The sequence below is a fragment of the Amia ocellicauda genome, chromosome 2 (genome assembly GCF_036373705.1).
Source record: "Amia ocellicauda isolate fAmiCal2 chromosome 2, fAmiCal2.hap1, whole genome shotgun sequence".
Classification (NCBI taxonomy): Eukaryota; Metazoa; Chordata; class Actinopteri; order Amiiformes; family Amiidae; genus Amia; species Amia ocellicauda.
Genome location: NC_089851.1, coordinates 4954111 through 4973105, shown reverse-complemented (window position 1 = coordinate 4973105; position 18995 = coordinate 4954111). Strand labels below are relative to the sequence as shown.

Genomic DNA, 18995 nt, shown 5'->3' with positions numbered 1-18995 from the left:
ACTTGTTCTGCCATGCAGGGTGCTGGAGCGGATGGATTTAAAGTGGGCGTCCTTGTGCCCGTCGCCATGCCTGCACTGCACGCCCTCCTGCAGAGCCCACCGTGGCGATGCAGCCCGACACAGCGCCGTCGAATAAATCAGACTCTGGTTGCTTATTTGTAAATTTTAGATTTATTATATCATAAAAATGGAACTTTTTGTGTGTTTTGCTTTAATACATTTCCTTGCAGGGAACTTCCTTGCCTCGCTGACCCGGACACAGTCATGCCGGTGATGGCGGGTGCCGGAGACGAGACGGCGAGAGTGTGCGGGCCGGGGGGGGGGAAGGCCACGGGCGGCGCCTCCAGACCCGGCCCGATCACTGCGTCCAACACAGCTCTCTGCTCTCCCTTGAGCCTCGGACACGACAGACACCCTTTACAGCATCACTATACAACATTTATCCTATGTACAATAATCGGAAAAAAAATCACCGTTTCTCTCAGAGAAGATTAGTACATTTCAGTGACTAAGTCACGGTAAAGAGTAAGCAACTCCTAGGAGTTAGTCATTAAATTTCTACAAATCGTCCGTGACGTGACGGGCCAGACGGACAGAGCCCCACGCATGACACGCTGCAAACAAAACCATGAGATGAGTGTGTGCATGCTCTCCTTTCTGCCTTTCTGCCCACGGCGTCGTCCGCAGCCTGCCCGGGTCATTGCTAATCATGTGTGAGGCACTGCATGGCGCTCAGTCCCCCCCAGTGCATCACGCGTGGCTGATGACCGCAATGAGCCCCACTACCTTTAACAGTGAAGCCTGGCGTGTTCGATCTGACAGGTTTAAAACAAACAAAAGGTTCCGCTTTTTTTTTTTTTCTTTTTTTTTTTTTTTAAAGTGCTTTTCAGCATATCTTTATTACATAAAATGATATGGTAGGAAAAAAATAAAATGATATTAACCTTGTTTCTGTTGTGAAGCGTTAACGAAAGCGACATTAGTGTTCGTATTCTTTAAGAACCAGCCTGCAGTGTTTGTAGAAGGTTCTGTCCCGGGGATGTGAGCTGTTGGGAGCGATGGGCGGTGGAGGGCTCGGCCTGGCGCCGTCCTCACAGAGGCGTATCGTAGTAGTCGGGCAGCTGCTCGGCCTGGTACTGGCGCTGCTGCTCCTGGTGCTGCTTCATGATCTCCTTCACCTCCTCCTCCAGCTCGGGGGGGATGATGAACTGGTCGTCCGGGTCGGGCTGCGCCGGCGCCGCGAAGTAGCCGCCCTTCTTGGTCGGGGCGTCGGCCGCCACCTCGATCAGGTTGTGGCTCTTCTCCTGTGGGGCCACGGAGCCGTTGCCGCGCCTCTTCCCCAGGGTCCCGCCGTTGAACTCGGGCCCTCTCCAGCGCCCGTTCCCGGCCCAGCTGCCGCCCTCGCCCTGCAGCCTGGCGAGGGTCCGCTCGGGGAGCCCCGCTGTGGGCTCCTCCTCGTTGGCGCTAATCACGATGCCCTCGTCGGGGGGGGGGGGTGGCGGCGGCGGGGGCTGCGCGGGGCAGGACAGGCAGGCCTGGGCCTTCTCCCGGGCACGCAGGCAGTGGATGTCCACCTCCACCTCCACGCGGCTGCCGTTGGAGAAGACGCCGGCGATGGGCTCCTCGTCCTCGCTGTCCAGCCCGTTGTCGGAGAAGGCGCTGGAGAAGGTGGCACTGGACAGCTGGCGCTGGAAGGAGCCGGACAGGCACACGGGGTGCAGCGTGCAGCCGCGCTGCTCTGGGCCGCCGCAGGCCGAGCCACCGTGGTGCTCCCCGAGGGCGGCGCTCTGCGGGGGCTCGTCCGAGGCGGTGGAGCCCACCTCGCTGCTCATCTCTGAGGTGGAGATCTCGCTGCTGATCTCGCTGCTGGACGAGGGCATGGCCAGGGTGTCGGGCGCGGCTGGCCGGTCCTTGATCACCACGCTGACGGAGGGCGGGAACATGCCTGGGCTGGGGGGCGGCGGGCCGCTCAGCTCGCAGCAGCAGCAGCAGTCCTCGGTGACGTTGAGCTGCACCACCACGGCGCTCAGGCTGTCGTTGCAGCCGTAGCCCTGCGCCAGCGTGCACAGCTTCTTGGCGGCTGCCAGCGCGTCGGGCACGTTGCGCACGGCGTCCACCGCCTCCGCCGGGGACAGGCTGTCCCACAGGCCTCGGCTGCCCAAGATGAAGAACTCGTCCTGGGGCGTGAGCGCCACCGTGTGCACGTGCGGCCGCGGGATCACCGAGGGGTACAGGAAGGAGTAGCCCAGGATCCGGGTGGAGTCGGTCACACCATTCACTTTGCTGTCCTGCGGGGAGAAGACAACTCTTAGCCTCGTCCACTGCGGCATCATTCACCCCCTCCCCTCTGAACCGACTCCTCAGATAGCAGGTCAATTGAACCTCATCAAAAATAACCAGCGGAATAAGTGTTCCTTATTTGCTTTTCTTTAGCACTGATGATTAGTGATTAGTTCAATTAAGGGTTCAATTGAGTAATCGAGAGCCCGGTAGGAACAAAACCCGGCAGGGTAGGGGCCTCCAGGAGCAGGGTTGGGAACCACTGCCTTAGACAACATAATCAATGAATTACAAAACTAATGAGAGTAACATGTCCTAAATAAATCTAATTAGAATGAAATCACTAGTTCCTGTAGTCTCTCCATACCTCCAACCACAGGCAGCCAGACCAACATACTTCAGTTTCAATATTTCAAAAGTAAAAACACAGATATAGAATCCGTGTGGGGAGAGGAGACATCTGTACATCATGTCTCTATTTAATACTGCAGCATGGCCCTTGCCTGTGATATAATGGATCTTACGTAAGCTTTCGGGAATGTCAGTGCCCGGCCGGGAGTTTTGAAAGCGCCGTCACCGAGCACAGCGTTTTACTCACGAGAAACGGCCCTTATCAGTCAAAAGCGCGTCAGATGACGTGAGCATGTCGGTCGTGCCGCCCCCCGCCCTCACCTCTGTGACGATGGCTTTGTGCTGCTGGATCCTGTGCAGCTCCTCCTCGCAGCTGACCGAGTGCAGGGTGGACAGGGGCAGGGGCTTGCCGTCGCGGCACAGGATGGCTTGGCACTTGCCCACGTTGGCGGCCGTCAGGGTGAAACAGCCTCCTGGGTCCAGGGGGTCGTGCTTGATGTGGCACAGGACCGCCGAGCCACCCAGCCTCTGCCCGGCGGTGCCCAGTTTCCTGCGGGAAGAGACACAGAAGACACCGTTACATGCACAGCGCTATCGAGAGCATCGGAGCAGCGGGTTTCCGCACTGGGGTGTCCACGGGAGCAGCAGGGCATCGTGCAATGCGTTCGGGTTACCTCTGCATGACGAGGAAGGTGTTGGTCATGTACTCGTCCTCGCTCTTGCTCCGGTGCAGCTCCTCCGCCAGCACGTCGCTCATGGTGCACTGCAGCAGGTAGGGCACCTCCACGTTGCGGTCGCCATCAAACACCCCGTACAGCGCCTCCCGGTTGCCGCAGAAGTTGTTGACCGACAGGGCGGCCACACATAGCCTGAGGAAGACACCCACGTCAAATGATTATGAACACTTGATATCATATACTAGTTAATCTTCAAAATCATGAAAGGCATCGACCACATCAAACCAGAGGAGCTTTTCCAGATCAGCAGGGACACACGGACCCGGGGACACAAATGGAAATTGGGCTTCAAGGCATTCAAGACAGAAAACAGGAGACACTTCTTCACACAGAGAGGCGTCACAATCTGAACAAACTCCCCATTTGGCTGAAGAGACAATTTGGGAACATTTAAAAACAGACTGGATAGGATCCTTGATCACTCAGTTATTAATGGACACCAAATAATGCACGATGGGGCGAATGGCCTCCTCTCGATTGTAAACTTTCTTATGTTCTTATTTACTGTGTTGATTGGATTTTGCCTGCTGTTGCGCACGGGCAGTAACTGTTCTTGACTAAATAACTGGGTGGCAGGAATAGAGAATGATTTCTAAATTGGTGGCATCTGGAACAAAGGAACCAAGTCAGCGTTGGGTTTAATTGTGTGCTTTGCCACTTAAAATTCTTTAAACTAAAATGAATGAATAATTTAATCTCTGCTGCCTTTACTTTCCTGTCATAATTCATCCCACGGCGTAAACTAATGCCATTTAAATATTTTTTGAATGTTTATGTTTTGAGGCCTTTTTGTCAGTCAGTGAAGCCTCTTAATGTCCAGATGATAAATGGAATTTAATGAGCCAGTGAGAAAAGCTGAATTAAAGCGGCGACACGCACCGGCGCTCAGAGACCTTTAATCGTAGCTTTATTTTGACTAACGATAATCCCTCTTTTGGAAGCTGAAGTATTTCTGCATTTTATATTGATGCTATTTCTTCATCAAAAGGACAGAAACCAAATTAAAGAGATCAGAGTGCCACACAATTAAAGCTCATTTCACAATGAACGTTAAAAATCCATATAAACAACTGAAACTGCGAGATCTAAAAGAGCTTTTCCCAACAATTAAAAAAACATGAATCTATACCCATCCTAAGGTTTTACACAACAACACTCACGTGTGGTTTAACGGGCAATAAAACCTGTCTGAAAGACCCCAGTGTATCCCACACTTTGTAAACGTAAAGTTGATTAAAAACAGAAGAAAAGAAACCCTATTTACTGGACACCACTATTTCCATTTAAGTCCAGAAGTTACTTTAATTCGTCCTGGGAATTGGTGTGGCAGTTTTTTTGTCCCAAAGCCCCAAATATTAATCTCCGGAGCTGCCCTTTCTTCTCCTGCATCCGGTTTCTCCTTGGCGAAGAGAAAGAGGCTTTTCACGGGGCTGAGGTTTGTAAACACTGCCTCCTTTGCAGGCACTGAGCGCTTATAGAGACATCATGTGTCAGCTACCTCCCCTCTCTTAGCAACGGTGGCGCGAGGGGGAAAGATCTCTTTTCAGCCGAGGTGTCCAGGCCCCCGGTCGGCAAATACAGCTTCAAGGGTCAAACAACTTCTCAAGTCGCGGCGAGTCCCGAGACAACTTTCTCACGAGAAAAGGGGGCCCCGGTTTTGGCAGGAGCCGTCGCCGTCCGTTAGCCGGACTCACTTGTTCTTGATGCCGGAAGCTTCCGTGTAGCCGTGGCTCCAGACCGCCGGGGCTCCAGGGGCCTCGCTGGCCAAGAAGGACGTCGGGGGCTGGTCGATCTTTAGACACCGGATGTTGCTGTGGACGAGGGAAAGCCAGAGATGAGCAGCTGTGACCAGTGATTAAAAAATAAACGTACACTGAAACCAAAAAAAACACACACATATATATATATAATTTCTTGAGGAAGTTTATAAACAGTAATTCTGTGAAAAAGAATTGCCCTTCATGAGTGATATAGTAAAAAGTAGTGTATATGATATAGTTGTCCCTGTTAATTAATGTATTACCTGTGTCATAGCCCACCAATTAAAAGACTCCCGAAAGGACTGGCTCGGCATATAAAATACTCAGCGTTTCTCGTTTCCGCAGTGGGATTGTGAACGCCACGGGACACTGGTTTGGTCTCTCCACTGAAAATGCTACCCAGTCTGCTTCCGTAACTCTTTACACAAGTTAATTTAGCAAGGGAAGAATATACTTCAGATGCCAGGATCGGAGAAGCACACAGAACACGCATTGCTGGACTAGAGACAAACAAATAAAATACCAGAAAACACTCGAATGAATAATTTATTATGAACGCATTTTAAACCAAACGCCTGCACACTGCACACGCCTGCCTTATTATAAAACTATGAACAGCGGTGCTTGGGGCCACAGCTGAAAGTAAAAGATTAGTTCTTCACGGACGTAACTGTCTGTTTTTTACGATTATAGTTGACTGAGCCCTTCGCAGCCCCAAAAGGAGGAAGAACATGTATTGAATTTGGTTAAGAAAAGGATGATGCACTGAATTGGGAATCCAGCCATTTAGCTTTTATCTCTGCTCTGTGTCGCCGGTACAGCTTGCCACCCAGATGTGTACCGCGGTGAATGAATATTGATTGGCGCTCTCTGATCTCCCCATCCCGCCAGATTGTCGGCAGACCTGGTCAACCTAATCAGTGGATGTGGCCGAGCTACTGAGGCCGGGATTACGGAGCTCATCTCCCCTCCACCTGTCCTTGCCATGTGTCTGTGTACCTGCGTCTGCGAGATGAAACAACCACGACTGATTCTGTTCCCTCCCTGACCGGCGAATATTTATGAGGCAGCTTCACCTTTTCATATCAGATTCAAGCGGGAGCCTGGGGCCGGAGTTCGCGGGGGATGTCTCTCCGTCCCGCCACAGTTTAATCTGCGGTTCGTTTGGGGACGGCCTTTGATTAATCGAAGTGCTGCACACAAGTGGTCATCATTTTTAGCGCCATGCTTTTGGAGACGGTCGTACATCATGTTCTACCTGAGTACAGGTCCCCCGGGGGCCCATGTATGCCGGGGAAAGAGGACAAATCCCAGGTCTTATTGTTCGCGGAAGATTCCTATTCGGCACTTAGTTATTTTTAAGCCCTGACCTAGATTTGTCTCTTCCTGCAGTCTCAGTTGAATTAAAAGGACGGTAGTGTCCTGTTCTATACCACATTATAATTTTGCATTAATATATTTTTTTATTAAAAGGCAAATAATACAGTTATTACCCTGTGGCATTCTCCTGTAGATGCATGTTTGTAATGTCAGGAAATTATAACAGCCACTCTACAGGTGAAGGTTACTGGGGCAAATGCACTTAACGGCTCAATTCTGGTATCATTGGAGCTTTGCAAGTTTTCCTGCCTTAGTAATGTTGAAAGTCTTATTAATGGTCACTTTACGCTGGATTTGGTTAATTTATGAGATATGTAGTGCACATGTATGTGTGTAAGTCTGCCACAACTCACATGAAAAGACCTAGAGGAAAGTTTTAATTCAATGTGAAGCACACCTTTTCACTTACAAAAAAACGTATTTACTATTCAGCTCTTCGCATGATTTAATAATTATCAACACAAAGACTATAAAGACTATAAAAAGTCTTCATAAAGAATTGATGATAACATGCTATGTTATGATAATAAACCTGGTTTTATGAACACAGATGGAGGAGAGTCATTGAAATGCATATGATTTTACCCTCAGTCTTCTCAGTAAGCAGAAAATGCTCTACTCTGGTACCCGGTAGACTTATCACACGTATCACTGGATTAGCAGCCATTACTATAAATACATTATTAAATGCAAAATGTTAAAAAGGCACACTTATAATGAGACTATCCAACAGACCAACTGAATACGGAAGCATTTGAATTGGGATTTGTTAGGATTTCCCTATTTATTTTAATGCGTTAAAACATTCAAGAAAGCAAAACTGATGTTTATTAGAGCAGCAATAGCTGAGAGACCCTGCAAGAGTTGTCACATCTGCCGTACTTCACATGTGCACTGTCCTTGATGTATACATCGTTTCCATAAAGGGCTCTCGGACCTTCTCGAAGGATGCTATATTCAATTGATTGATTAATTGATTAATCAATTAAGCCTGGCATTTAAAGATGCTGCTGCTTCCAAAACTGCATGCAGATAAAGATGTTACTTCCAAAATGAGTTACTGAAACAGGATGCTGTGGAGAGTAGACAGGGTAGACAATATCCTTTGTGTGCGTGTTGATGCTGAAGGTAGAGTGAACAATGATCATTCGGAACAGAGCCTGTCCTGTCAGTAAACTGTATCACGTTTCCTAATCCAGTTCTACAGTTGGGTTGAAAAGTATCAGGTTTCTCTCCGATGGAATCTCAAACATCTACTATGACCCAGGCATTATCATGTGTTTCAGCCACGCCCACATTTATACAGATTCCCGAACCATTCCCGTCTCTAGTCCTCCCATCATCTGGGATGTGTCTAACAACTGTTCACCGCAGCGCTGTGATACAATTCCGGACACACGCTTTTTCAGTTGTGATAAAACCACACTGTATCACTATGACTATATTTGTATGGTAGTGTATGCACGTATAAGAATTACTTAAACAGATTGATCCATCACCAAATGCTACGCCTCAGAAAGTGAAACTGTGTCTTACTTCAGCAGCTCCAGTGTTTTGTGATCCAAGGCCAGCCTGGGGTTTCCAGTGAGGTCGAGCTCCTGCAGCTTCGGAGGCAGATTCTCTGGCAGCGTGATCTCGCTCAGCTCGTTGCAGCTCAGGTCCACACACTGCAACACACAAGAGCGCAGGGCACAGGGTTGGAGGGGCGCCAGACATGCGGGGCTCTCCTGCCTCCCGGACACAGGCTGGGGTGGCACTGGTTCCACCAATCTGAGACATTTCTAACCTCTGATGGAACTGCAATAACGCTTTAAGTGACGTCTCTTCTGTTTACACCATTTTCATACCTAGTTCTGTGCGGACATCCTGTCAAAGCGTGTGCAGGTCAGGGCTATGTAAAGTCAGAGAACTAACAAGCAGAAATAGTCACAAATGTGTCTGTAATGCACACTTTCCTCAACGATACTCTAAATTAGAAATGCAAGAAGGCTATTTCAGTTTGCGTTTCCATCATGGAAAATTATAATCCACAGTAATAAGAACAGTATACTGTGTAGCATGTAGCATGTAGCATGTGATGATCAATTGCAATCCAGTTTGTAAACATATTAACTCAACATCCAGAGAGAAATATTCCTGATTTAGTTTTACTGCAGCTCTGAAGTCTGTTTTAACATCATACCCATTTTGTAGCGGCTGACATTGCTCCACATATATCTTCACACAGGTGCAATGAACGTCAGTATTCATTGCTCAGTTTGCTACACACATCTGAGAACGAAGCGCCCTGGAGAGAGTTTAACAACGAATCCAGATTATTAACAAAACGCTGCACTGCACCTTCTGACTTGCCCCGGGGGGCGAATATGTCTATTACAGAGCAGGGTTTCGTATGCGTATCACTTCTCCATCGATCTGCGCTGCGCAAACCCTGCTGCCGCTCTGTGCGTCTGAGAAACAGTCTGCTAAGGATTCTGGGAACTCTGTAAGGCATATCAGCTACAGAAGCCTTTCAGCTCACAACGGGCAATAGGCACCTTTTACTGCCGATCTGCGTACATCAGAGGGCAACAGGGCGGAGCTCACGCTTAAAGAATAGCTGCATGCAGTGTCTGGTCGTACTGTGGAAAGCTTTCCTGCCCTCTCACAGAACCCCCCCCCCCCAATTAATGATGCCACTCTACGGTGCGTCTGGACTACAGGGAGGGGAATTACGAAGCCCGGGCAGCAAGGAGGGCATGTTTGCCTTGACCTGTCAGAGATTAAATCAGTCTGGGCTCATAGGCAGGTGGGCATACCTATTAAATGAGACTAATGACCCAGAAAGTATTTACAGATGCAAAATTGCATGTTTTCTTCTAAAAATAGCTCCATCGCTGGATTAGCTCATTTGCAATCAACGCCTAGTGACTAAATTACCATCTAATATACATAATTTAGATGTATGCCAATTTGAATATTAATAATGGCACTTCTTTTAACATCTGCTGTACAATTTGACCCTCCTGTACAATGTGAAAGTGCTTAACACACACATTATTGTCACATTCTCATACTACAAAGCCACTCTTTAGAGGTGTTATTCATTCGGACGTTCATTATGAATGTAATTTTGTTTTTCATGTGATTTGATATGGAATATTATGTCGCTGTAAAAAGATGTCACCTGACTTTGAAGAACAATTAATTGCATCTCTATGTTGACAGGATTACACCAGACACCGATGTTATTTATTTCACGGTCTGTCAGAAATACATACGCATCAGAAAGTGATACGGTTTTATTTCTGCTTACATCCTGCTGATTGGTGAATAACATAGAACAACACCCTGTCCTGTGATACATTATGTTGCACAGCGAAAAATATAATCTGACACCAGATACTGTATATACCGTCTCTGAAATTCAAAGGTAACAGATAAAATCATTATTAATATGTAAATGAGCCGAGATTCCTGCTTCTCGGCGGACCGTAACAGAGAAACAACACCCTTCAGCATCGCAAGGTTATCGAGTTCCTGTCAGAGAAAATCCTTGCTGGGCTGATGTCTGAATCCTGACCTGTAGTGACCCTGCTGTACACATCGGGGTTAACGTTCGCTGGTTTTGCGAGCATTGGAACACAGCACAACAAAATCCTGTTATTTGGCAACCCTGCTAATATAATTAAATCGTTATCCCTTTTGCCATTGCACAGGCTAAACCAAATAGAAGAGCAAGGGTGATCTGTATTCATATCTTGAGGAGAAAACGAGAGAGAGGTTAAAAAAACGAACACACGATGAAAAAAAAAAAAAACGAAGGAAAGCAAGTACAAACGGGAAGAAAATATTACAAATAATGGGGTTATCTACTGTTCTGAGGGATGAGGATCAATGGGATCCATGTTGCTTGGAAATAAGCAGATTGCACATTTCTGAGACACAAGGACAGTCAACGCAACAAAGGGGCTGCGGGTTTACCTTCATCTCCATGAGCTGCATGACTTCGGGAAAGACCTCGATGCAGTTGGAGTGCGCGATGACCGTGTGCATGCGCCGGCAGTTCATGATGGTCGTTGGAATGGCCTTCAGCTTGTTTCCACTCAAGTCCACTTCGTCCAGTTCTTCCAGCTTGGCCATTTTACTGCAGCAAGGGGAAATAAGCAATCAGGCTTTACGCTCTCCCTCTCCGACTGGTGTGGGAGCAACTAAGAGCCCAGCAGGTACACAAGAGCTACTGCCAAAATGCACTCAGGGATCAGCGTGGCTCGGTTGGGCATCGTTAAGCCGAACTGAACTCTTTAAAGACCACCTCTGAGCCGAGCCAAGCCTTTCCTATGTGATCTGGGAGATTACAGTTAAGGGGGTGTAAAAAAATACTTCCCAACCCAAAGAAGGATCCCTATATAATGGTTTATATATGACATAATTGTTTGGGAGCTCAACAGGGTGTGAGGACTTATTTTGGCTTAAACGCGTTTCCAAACGTCGTCGAGTCACGCATCCTAATGTCAGTTGTTCACCGGCAAAGATGTTTGCAGCCGAGCGCATGAAGTGCTCTCCAGCCCTCGGCAAACATCCAGCTAAGTGCACTTTGGCAGAAACGCACCTAATCGCACCAGCATTGAGAGACGCCCCCCAAAAGGGCACTTGCCTGCACTTGTGCGCTCGCGGGCAGCTCAGCAAACAAAATCAGCCCTAATGGAAAGTAAAATAAACGGGGAAATAAACATTGATGGGCCACCAACGACACGGAGGGTAAGGGCTTTGGTCCGCGCGGCTGGGAGTTACCTGGCTGGAAAGCTCTGCAGGTGGTTGTAGGCCAGGTGCAGGACTCGGAGGTGGCAGTGGCCCGTCAGCTGGGGGACACACTTGTCGGTGAGCCGGTTGTTGGTCAGGTAGAGTTCCTGCAGGATGCTGTGGCTCTCCTCTGACAGGCTGGACGGCGGGAGGTTCTCCAGATTGTTGGCGGAGGCATTTAGACATCGTAAGCTGGGGGGGAATCAAAACCACAAGTTCCCAAAACTGGCAGGTACAATCCTGAGCTAGAAAGCCACAGATCACTGCAAAGTGAAGCTGGAGAACAGACCACTATGAGGGTGTGTGAGATGAAGTAATTATAACAAAATATACGGTCACGATTTCGACATTGATACGCAAGACAGCAATGGCTACTTCTGAAATGTCAGACGGGCAGCCACAACACTGAGAGCCATGGAGGCTCTGTCTGAAGGTAACACTCCTCTGACTAGTAGTTTATTTTTATGGACACACAACTACAATAATATCAACTGAACTTGTGTTTTAAGTCTGAGAACATCATCATATTGTAGACAACCATGGCCTGAAAAAGCATTTTGAAGGGAACCTGTTTGAACTATAGTGAGGAGAGAACATGGGACCGCTTAGAAAACTTCTCTATGATGTATATCCCTGCCCTGTGATTAAAAATGTTCAGGGTCAGTACATCAACTCATCCCCCGGGGAAAGCCCTTCAATAATGTGGGAGACCCAGGCTTCAATATTCACTTCAAAACATGGACACTGTTTTCTGTTCGTCTCTAACTTGGATTTAATTCTTAAAAAATGAAAGGGGGAGAGTGGTTCTCTAATCTCGGGGAATAACGCTTCACGGCATGCCTCATTTCACCACTGGAGACAAACAAACAAGACTAATTACTTCACGCCACGACAAAAGCAAGCAGGTGTTCCCGATTCTTTTCAATAAATAATATTTGCTGTATAAACAGTTCACTGGCAGATATAGGGGGAGAACTGTTCAAATCCATCCCTCCGGAGGCTCGCTGGCACCGCATGTGACTGAACACCGAGACTTACGGCGACAGAGACACGGCGAGCCTACCTTTCAGCCTTCAGGAACAGGTTGGAGGGCAGCTCCTGCAGCTGGTTGTGCTGCACGTCCAACACCTCCACCTGGCTGCGCTCCAGCCTCTCGGGCAGCCGCCGCAGCCGGTTGTGTCCGGCCAGCAGCTTCCGCAGACTGCTGTTACAGAAAAGCCTGCCAGGACACAGAGAAGCGCCCCGTCAGACCGAGAGTATCAGGACACCCCACCACACCGCAGCTCGGCGAAATTAAGAGTCGACACAGCATTGCTATACCCAGGCAAGGTGGCGTCTCTCTGTGATCATGTGCTCTTCACAACATTGGACACATCTTGTCTAGTTTGAACATCAGATGGCTGGAAATACTCGTCCAGTACATAGTACATAATAATGTCACTATCAATGAATACAGGCAGAGATTTCAGAGAGAATCAAATGCACTTCTGAACATAAATATATTTTCCATTCAGAGACAGTGACCTGAATTATAAACCTACATATAACAAGAAACTGAAGTTTATATCACGGCTTTTATAAGTTGCCACACACACAGAATCTACAGCTACACAAACACACACATAAAAAGCAATTCTACACAACCAACCCGGAGATCCACCCCTCAGATGGAGAGATTTAATCCGATCAGGTTTCGTTCCTGGAGGAAAGTCATTACAGCCTTGTTTTACAGGCCTGAGATTACTCTGCGTTTGCCACCTGGCTGCTCTCAGGGCTCCATTGTTAAATCAATGCCCTATCGTGACCTTCGTGCGCGGGGATGATCTCGGGTTTCAGGCGCGGCAGCAGTCCTGCACAGACTCTGAGCAGTCTTCATGGAGCCACTTGTTTATACTGTACTTTTAGATTGCCTGCACACTGCTGACAAGCACTGCGCATTACAACCCAGCACTATGATGAGAACAAGTCACGCTGCTGCAGGGGGGCTTTAAAGTGTGACAGCTGCCCCTGAGAAGCTGCCTGTCAGGTGCCCCCACCCCCCTAAAAAAACAATAACTAAAGCCATGGAAAGCTTGTAACTCTCCCAGGCACGTGGTAACACAAGGCAGGAACAGTGATGCCTGCGGAGCTGTCTGACAAATTCCTTCTTTACATGATTAATCCATCAACCGAACTATTATTTCTTCCATTCCTCGAAACGTACTGACTCGGCAACTTGTGTCACGATGAGAAGTATTGTGAACAGAAACTAAAATGTATGTAAAACATTCCCTTCCTGGGATTGCAAGATATTTACTATAGTTCTTGATTGACAGCTGCTTGTAAACTTGGACTGGATTGACCTTTGAGTTAAAAGCAGAAAACAAATGGGTATTTAACCCCCAGAAAAGCAATCTCCTACCCCAGCTAAATACATAATCATACAGTCAGCATTAGTCTGCGTGTTTTAACTTATTAAGACAGATGATGACAGAACACAAACTTAAAGGTAAGTGATCACTAAAAACAGAACTCAGCTTTCAACAATAGCCACTCAAACGCCAAAACAGCCAGAATCTTTAATCGGTTACTTATTGCTGAAGCAACGAGAAAAGACTGGACGATGCAGATTCCCTCATCTTCAACTCCAGCCAGCCACACCAGATACGTGTCTTTATGGGACTGATGGAAACCAGAAAGAAACTTTTCAGTTCTCCCCTTGGACTCCTTCGTCCTTGTACCCAACTCTCAAGGCCTATTCCACATATCTCCAGAGGCTTCCTATTAAATCAGAACACATTCCCATGAAGATGACACCTTTACACTTTCCAAAAGCCTGGGCGCAATAAAACAGGGAATAAAAGATTCCTCATGACCGGGGCCAGCCAGGCATGAAATTAGAAAACCGCTGCCACCCCTGCACGGCGTGACGTTGCTGTTCGAACACATGTTTCCCGGCACCCACCGTATCGGCAGGTCGCAAATCTGGTTGTGGCTGATGTCCAGCACCTCCAGTTTCTTGCTCTCGCCCACCCACTCGGGGAGGCACTCCAGCCGGTTCCTAAGAGGATACAGGTAAGAGAATAGGGATGAATCCCTTTGTACATTTAGACCCCTTTCTTTCTTTGCATAGATGTAGCTTCTATAATTGCTTGAAAGGTAAGGGCTACAAGTAGTGATGTAACAAGATAGCGCTGCCAAATCAGTGTCTCTCTGGGTTTTGTTGATGTGTCCTTACCGAGAGACATCCATATAGGTCAGGTTACAGGGCACCGGATGCACTTCGAGTTGAGAAAGCTCTGAAACAAAGATACAAACACTGGTATGACATTCCCCCAACACTGACCGCCGGGACGCAAAACCAGGTCATGAAGACAACAGTTCCGAAAAAGACGACAATCGGAGTCAAATGAAGCTTCGAGTTTCACACACTCCGTGCTATCTCGTACCGTTGGCCGATGCGTACAGCCCTTTGAGAAGGCAGCCGCTGACGCTGAGAGCAGAGAGACGGTTCCTCTCGCAGTGCAGCACCTCCAGCCGGGAGAAGGGCGTGGCATCCAGCTCCCGCAGGTGGTTGTCCCGCAGGTCCAGGTGAGTGATGTGGCGGAGGAAGTCTGGCTCCTCGGGGACCACCCGGCAGATTTTATTCAATCTGGGGACACACACACGGAGGGACAGAGGATGATCAGAGCAAAGAACGGGAATGGACTCTGGAATAAGATAACAGGTCGTGTGAAGGGGGGTCTTATTGTGTAAGAGATGTTGTCTTGTGCGGCTTGGGTGAGAAGACTGCAAAATATAATAAGAGCCCTCGATTAATAAGCAACTGATTAACTTATAATAAATCACACGCGTAAGGATCACACACTGGCACCACTCATGTTAAGTGTCCTGAGACGGTGCTGGAAACTGAAGAATTTTTGAATCCTGATAATTCTGTTCTAATTGTAGGTATTGGAATGTTCGGAAGTTCTGCTCTGTGATTGGCTGGCTTCTCGAATGTGATTTATAATGTGGAAAACATTGAGTTTGTTCTCAACTTTACCTATGAGTTAGGATAGTAGCTCATACATATATATATATATTAGTTTTTAACGCTTGCCCTGTCCTTACAAACACTTGGACCTTCTTGCTACTCAACAATGTGGTGCTCAGTTCAGGATTTATGTTTATTACAATTAGGGAACAAATACAATTCTGGAGAGCTGCCTAAATATATACATATATCGGTGAACAGCGTCACAGGTATTTAAGGGATGTTTTACAAAGTTAGCAGAGTTTCTAAACTGGTTTAATGTTATGCAAAAATCATGGTTGTGTTATGGGCTACAGTGGTTTATGAAATTAATGGTCAAATTAAAAAGATTAAAGATCAATACATTTCCACATTTGTTATAGAAACACAGAGGGAAAAAACAGCATTTAATGGATTCAAGAAAACCTTTTCAGAATACGTAACAGGGTAGATTATTAACTTTAAAATTTGCAAGTCATTATAAGTGTGCACTTTAAGCTGGTCTGATTGTGAAAAACACACCTGATCTCATTTAGTAATGCTGGACAATGATGGCGCTTCCTCGTGATCTGCATGGGAAATGTGTCTTTGACCTCCTGCTGTCTCCCTGAACAAATACGTCACTACGTTTGAAAATATGATTGTTGCTTATTGGCTCAGGCAATTAACTTTTGTTTCTGCAATTAAGAAACACATTAAGAAAGTACCTGACTCAACCCATTAACAATAAAACTTAAACGTATGCGAGCGGAAATGTTAAACCTATACACACACTTTACTATAGTAAAGGCAAACGGGTCACAGATTTCCTTAAATGTTTTAATTACACGAATTCTCAGACTCTTCTGGGAATACCAGTCTTTGCTTCGACTACATTCAGACTTCCCTTTCTGTGACTAACAACGCTTTGTAAATCCCTACTAGAAATGACTTTTCTCGGAAACCTGCTTCCACTTGACCTTCACTTGCTCTGCCAGAGGCACCTCGGAGAACAGGGGGAAGTTTATTTCTTTCAGGGAACTGTGGTCGTTATCGGAGCTCGTGTTTCAGACAAATAAGCTGACTGGCCAGTAACGTTCATAGCTGTTGATGTTGTTTAGTAATGCTGCTGACAGCGGACATCCTGGTTATCCCATTAATCCACCCTGTAAACACGTATTCACATATGAATATATATAAAAGTGCTGGCTTCTCCTCCGTATCCCGTACCTGAGATCCACATGCTTGATGTGCAGCAGGCGAAACCACTGCAGGTCGAGTGTTCTCAGGCTGTTCCCTGACATGCACAGCTTCTCCACGGCCGACAGCCGCTCCAGCACGGGGGGCACCTCGGCGAACTCGTTGAAGGACAGGCCGAGGTAGCTGAGGTGCTGCAGGTTCCCCAGCTCCGACGGGAGCGAGGACAGACAGTTTCCATCCAGCAGAAAGGTCTGAAGGCTGCGAAGGGAGAAACAGATGAACATATCCGGGCCGTTCCGGAACAAAACGCACAGTTTTAGGATTGACGATTGTTCACTACGGCCTGCGAGCGCTCAGATATGAATGATCAGGAAAACACACTCAATCATCTGGAATATCAGTGACCAAACTGTAAAGACTAGGAAGTGTGTTTACTTGAATGAAAAGTCAAAATCAGGGAAGACTGACTGCACAATGAAGTGAAATATAACATGTTTTGTCCTGGATATTTAAGGCCTATTTCAGCAGGTGACACATTAGGGACTTCCCCTGAATTGACCAGCTGTATCTCTGGCTGTGTGTCCCAGATTGCTCAGATCCCACTGAAACCTCCAGAGGGCGCCAGTGGCCACACATCCCTGTTTTGGATTCAACTGTATTAGAAGGTCCAGGAAATTCCCTACATGCATCTCCTTGGCCTCTCATTTGATTGACAAATACCTTCTCTGTAGGCTAGATCGGTGGTTCCCCCAGCTTCTTCACAGTGACCATCAAAGTTTGAAATATATAGCGCTATGGACCAACAGAACAACGGTCTGTGTTTGGGAAGTGATCCAGCTGATCTGGAGACGCTCTGTGCGTTTTCTGTGCCAGGGGCCTTGTGACTTACTTGTGCATGGTGCCCACCGTGGCATGCACGGAGGACAGGCAGTTGCAGGAGAGATTCACCTCCGTCAGTGTGGGGATGTCGCAGATCGCAACGGGGAAATCCCTCAAGTGATTGTTGGAGAGATTGAGACTGCGGAGCTTTGAGAACCTGGCCGAAAGAAAAAAGGAGAAAAATGCAAATGCAAATGAGGGAATTATTAATTGGAGATTTAAACACGTGATATTTAACAGATTAAATGAAGGCAACTGCCAGGGAACGGGAGAAGATTTTGAGGACTAGACAGCTAATCTAAGTTTTCCGATAATGAATAATGAAAGATCCATGAATCAATTTATGATTGAATGTCTCCACAAGTACAACAAAAGAAGAACTGTGCTTCTCATATGAGATTGTCATTAGTGCCTAAAGCGTGTCGGTTACAATACTGCCAAGAAATGACTAAAGCAAAATGCAGATCTTAACACACACACAAATACAAACATACTATATAAACACACTATATAAACACATGCAATCATCCACACACACTGCAGGGGTCAGGAAGTTGCCGTGTGGGGTGCTGGTGACTCAGATATTTATAAGATTAGTTTGAAGAAAGAATGAGTCACAACCACAAATTAAATGTCTTTATGTAGGAGAAACTAATGAGAAAAGAGAAAAAAAAAACTAATAAAGGGATTCTGAAAGAACAGTATCCTTATTCAAAAAAATCACTCCACAGTCTTCCCTGCGCTGTATTACCAAAGGTATTATGGAAAGCCTCCCTCTGTTGACAGATTGCAAAATAAATCACGTGCTGTGCAGATGGTTTCTGTTAAGGGCACCTTAACATTGTCAGATTGTGGACAGCGGTGCACTGCCAATGCAGGTTTTTTTTGGTAGTGGATATACTAGCGCTATAATGCTGCCGTTTCAAGGAGACTAGGATTGAAAACATTTCATCACTGGCTCAGTATCCTGACCTCGATTCCACAGAGACCGACTCCTCTCGCTTTATTACAAACTGTGCCGCAGAGAAATGGCATGGTATTTCTTCAGCCATCTACCAGGGCTGGACCTACACCCTGTGCATTCACCCACACGAGGAATCTCTCTGCCTGCCGTTTGGCCCGTTCCGACAACACATTTGCTTTGGTCATACAGTAGTAGAATAAACACACATACACACACAGCGCAGAGGTGAAGCAGTCGGACATTCATCCTACTCTTAGGATACTCCCTTTCCCTCACTAATCTCAAATGGTTAGTATAATTGATAGTATGCAAAACAAGATGTAGGAAGAGCACTAACTTTCTCAGGCTTCACTCCCTCACAGAATACACCAAAACAGAGCAGTTTTCAAGTGATGTGGATTTTCACCCTTGGAACACTAAATAATCCTTGTGTGACTTCAGTTGTGAGCGATTGCAGCTGAAAGTGCCTTAATCTGTACCCTCTCAGTTAACCTTAGAGAAACAAAGTCCTCTGTTCATGACAACAGTGCCAGAGACGCCTCATATAAGACTCGGGACTGAGTAACATGACTGGAGTGGAGTAACTTGTAGTGGAGTAAAGAAATGGGCTTTTTAAACCGTGTGTATCTAAGCCAGTCACAGAGCAATTAAGCTACGAAGTTCACACATCATCCAGGGAATGAAAGCCT

General features: G+C 47.0%; 1 protein-coding gene across 1 annotated transcript in view; it reads right to left on the bottom strand.

Moving 5' to 3' along the window:
• Positions 1-152: 152 nt before the first annotated feature.
• Positions 153-18995, bottom strand: part of phlpp1 (PH domain and leucine rich repeat protein phosphatase 1) — an 80328-nt gene continuing 61485 nt past the window's right edge. The window contains exons 5-17 of the mRNA XM_066716519.1: positions 17353-17499; positions 16494-16721; positions 14719-14921; positions 14508-14568; positions 14235-14330; positions 12354-12509; positions 11282-11482; positions 10472-10634; positions 8045-8175; positions 5063-5179; positions 3306-3500; positions 2953-3181; positions 153-2288 (exon numbers count right to left, since the gene is read on the bottom strand). Coding sequence (XP_066572616.1) covers positions 1092-2288; positions 2953-3181; positions 3306-3500; positions 5063-5179; positions 8045-8175; positions 10472-10634; positions 11282-11482; positions 12354-12509; positions 14235-14330; positions 14508-14568; positions 14719-14921; positions 16494-16721; positions 17353-17499 — 3124 coding nt within the window. The 3' untranslated portion in view covers positions 153-1091. The remainder of the gene's footprint in view (positions 2289-2952; positions 3182-3305; positions 3501-5062; positions 5180-8044; positions 8176-10471; positions 10635-11281; positions 11483-12353; positions 12510-14234; positions 14331-14507; positions 14569-14718; positions 14922-16493; positions 16722-17352; positions 17500-18995) is intronic.